The sequence below is a fragment of the Panthera onca genome, chromosome A1, assembly GCF_046562875.1.
Source record: "Panthera onca isolate mPanOnc1 chromosome A1, mPanOnc1 haplotype 2, whole genome shotgun sequence".
NCBI classification, from domain to species: Eukaryota; Metazoa; Chordata; class Mammalia; order Carnivora; family Felidae; genus Panthera; species Panthera onca.
The window spans coordinates 7,532,456-7,535,232 of record NC_138339.1 but is presented as its reverse complement, the minus strand read 5'-3'; the positions used below and the strand labels follow the sequence as shown (position 1 = coordinate 7,535,232).

The window sequence follows — 2,777 nt, the reverse complement described above, 5'->3', positions numbered from 1 at the left end:
GACAATTAGAACAGCAAACTGAATCGGGTACTCTTTTCCTAAATGACTTTTCCCCTGGAACAACCAGATCATGTCATAAAAACCTCATAGTTTTGGATAAAAAAACAAAACAGGGAAAAGGTTTCAAACCCTATGTTATCCTGCAGATGGGTACGGGTATGAACGGTTCTAAGTGATTCTCTCAGTGGTACATTGCCTTCCTTTAGGCTTTTGACTGATTGTATACACATACGGGTAAGTCTAACTCCTTTGTCTCTATGTTTTTTGACGCTTTCTGTTTATCCCATATATTATATAACTGCTTTACATTTTCAGTGGTCCTGAATCATTGAGCCATTGCATATTGGATAACTACTACTCAGGAGTCCTATGTGCTGACCACTCTGCATCATTATAGCAGAAGTGATCATCTCAGAGTCATGTCTTTTTAAAGAATGCCCCGCTAACACGAAGCAGAATTACACCTGCAGGCACAATTCAATATTCATGGTGGAGGTGAAGGATAGAGGAGTTTCCACTGATTATGTGGTACGGGAGCCCTTCTCCCAGCCCTGAAGGTGTCTGATTCCACTATTTGCTTGTGACGACGTCCGAAGCTAAGTAGATCTGGAAAATGCAAAAGCTATCGCCAAGAAGCAAATTATTGCTGGAGTATCTCTTTCTTATTTGACTGGCTCGGAACCAAATTGAGAAAACGGTGATATAAACAAACGTATGCCACCTTCCTGTCCCATTGCCTTTTTTGTCAGTCATGTTCCCCAAAGGGTTTCTAGCCTAGTTGAAGAAAAATAGAAAACTAGAATAATCTACACTGTCCAAAAATCTATAAATACATCAGTTTTTAAAGTAACCGATTTTTTTCTTCTCAGGATGCTAGACTTTTACCTCATTATCCATTTTCTTCTTCCAGTGATACAATGTCTCATCGGAGTTTTTGCAAATGGCATCATTGTGATTGTGAATGGCATTGAGTTGATCAAGCAGAGAAAGATGATTCCGTTGGATCTCCTTCTTTCCTGCCTGGCGATTTCCAGGATTTGTCTGCAGTCATTTATCTTCTACATTAATCTGGTTACTCTCTCCTTGATCGACTTCCTTCCACTTGTTAAGAATTTTGCGGTATTCATGTTTGTAAATGAAATGGGACTTTGGCTGGCCACATGGCTCGGCGTTTTCTACTGCGCCAAGATCTCCCCCATCGCTCACCCACTCTTCTTCTGGTTGAAGATGAGGATATCCAAGTTGGTGCCATGGCTGATCATCGGGTCTCTGCTTTTTGCCTCCGTCCCTTTGGTTTTCTACAGCAAGCATACGTGGGTTCTTTCCCAAGAAGGCTTGTTGAGACTTTTCTCCCCAAATGCAACAACTCAAATCAAAGAAACATCTGATTTACAGATTGTCTTTCTTGCTAGGTTTTCACTGCCGTTCGTTATCTTCCTCATTTCTACTCTGCTCCTGGTGTTTTCTCTGGGGAGACATACCTGGCAGATGAGAAACACAGCGACGGGCACCAGGGACGGTAGCACAGGTGTCCATGTGAGTGCGCTTCTGTCCATTCTGTCCTTCTTGGTCCTCTATCTCTCCCACTACATGACGGCTGCTTTGCTCTCTTCTCACATTTTTGAGCTCAGAAGCTTCATGTTTCTGTTCTGTATCTTGGTGTTTGGGTCCTACCCTTCGGGACACTCTATTATCTTAATTTCGGGAAATCCTAAACTGAAACAAAATGCGAAGAAGTTCCTCCTCCATGGGCAGTGCTGCCAGTGAGAGAGAACTTTGGTCCATTCGGAGAACTGGCAGTTCCACGAGCTGACGATGCCTGCCATACCTTCTTGAGTCAAACAAAGCAGTCTGCTCAGAATTACACAAAGCTTGGACTGTTTGTCTAACCTGAGGCATTTTTATGGCTTTGCCCCTTTTTCAAAGGGTTATATTGATTTTCAGAGCCCAACGCACACTGGCGGATCGCATCAATGTCAATACCCTCATTGTGATACTGTACTATCAGGGTGCAAGATGTTACCTGATTGGGAAAGACTGGGTAAGTGGTAAGGGGATCGATCTGTATTATTTCTCACAGCTGCACGTGAATCAGCAATTTTCTCAAAAAGTTTAGACAAAAAGAAAAGGACTTTTGAACTCGTGATGTCAGAAGGGTGTGTGAATGCCGTGGGGTCCCCGTGCGCCCGATGCCTCATCTAGATGATGGATCTTGAAAGGACTGGTTGCTCCTTTTGGGTCTAACTTGCAGATTATTTTTTCTCTGTTTGTTAGAGTCGTCCGATCTGAGAGAGAGCTGAGGACAGGCTGGCCTTCTCTGTCCTGGTAAGCTTGCTCACCGATGCCACACTGCTGAGATGCTAGACGCCATGTTGACATGTCCCATCAACTGCCCAAAAGAGCAGGCAGATGGAGGAGGAAAGAGGAACCCAGGCCTGAATTTTCCATTTCCCCTAACCAGGCCCACAGACCAGAAAATAGTTTGAAAAGCTGTTTCATCTTGCATTTGTGCGCTCGGCTTTGGGACCTTTTCAACCGATGGTACCAAATTAGAACTCCTACCACATCGCATGTCTTCCCAATGAAGCAACACCAGTAGGTGGGTGGACTGGGGGCTTCTCCGTCCGCCTCACGTCACAGATGCATTTGCTACGTGACTGATGGTTTTTAGATGCTCAGATATATAGGTATTTCTAAAACAGCTTCGGAACCCTTTTGCTTCCTGTGAAATGAAAGACGTTCCCCAGTTTGGCTAGAGCTTGTAGCTCATGTGTGAT

General features: G+C 44.1%; 1 protein-coding gene across 1 annotated transcript; it reads left to right on the top strand.

Moving 5' to 3' along the window:
• Window positions 1-870: 870 nt before the first annotated feature.
• On the top strand, window positions 871-1,767 carry TAS2R1 (taste 2 receptor member 1). Its single transcript, XM_060633958.2, has one exon. It carries the CDS (start codon window positions 871-873, stop codon window positions 1,765-1,767), a length of 897 nt encoding a protein of 298 aa, XP_060489941.2.
• The last annotated feature ends 1,010 nt before the right edge of the window (window positions 1,768-2,777 follow it).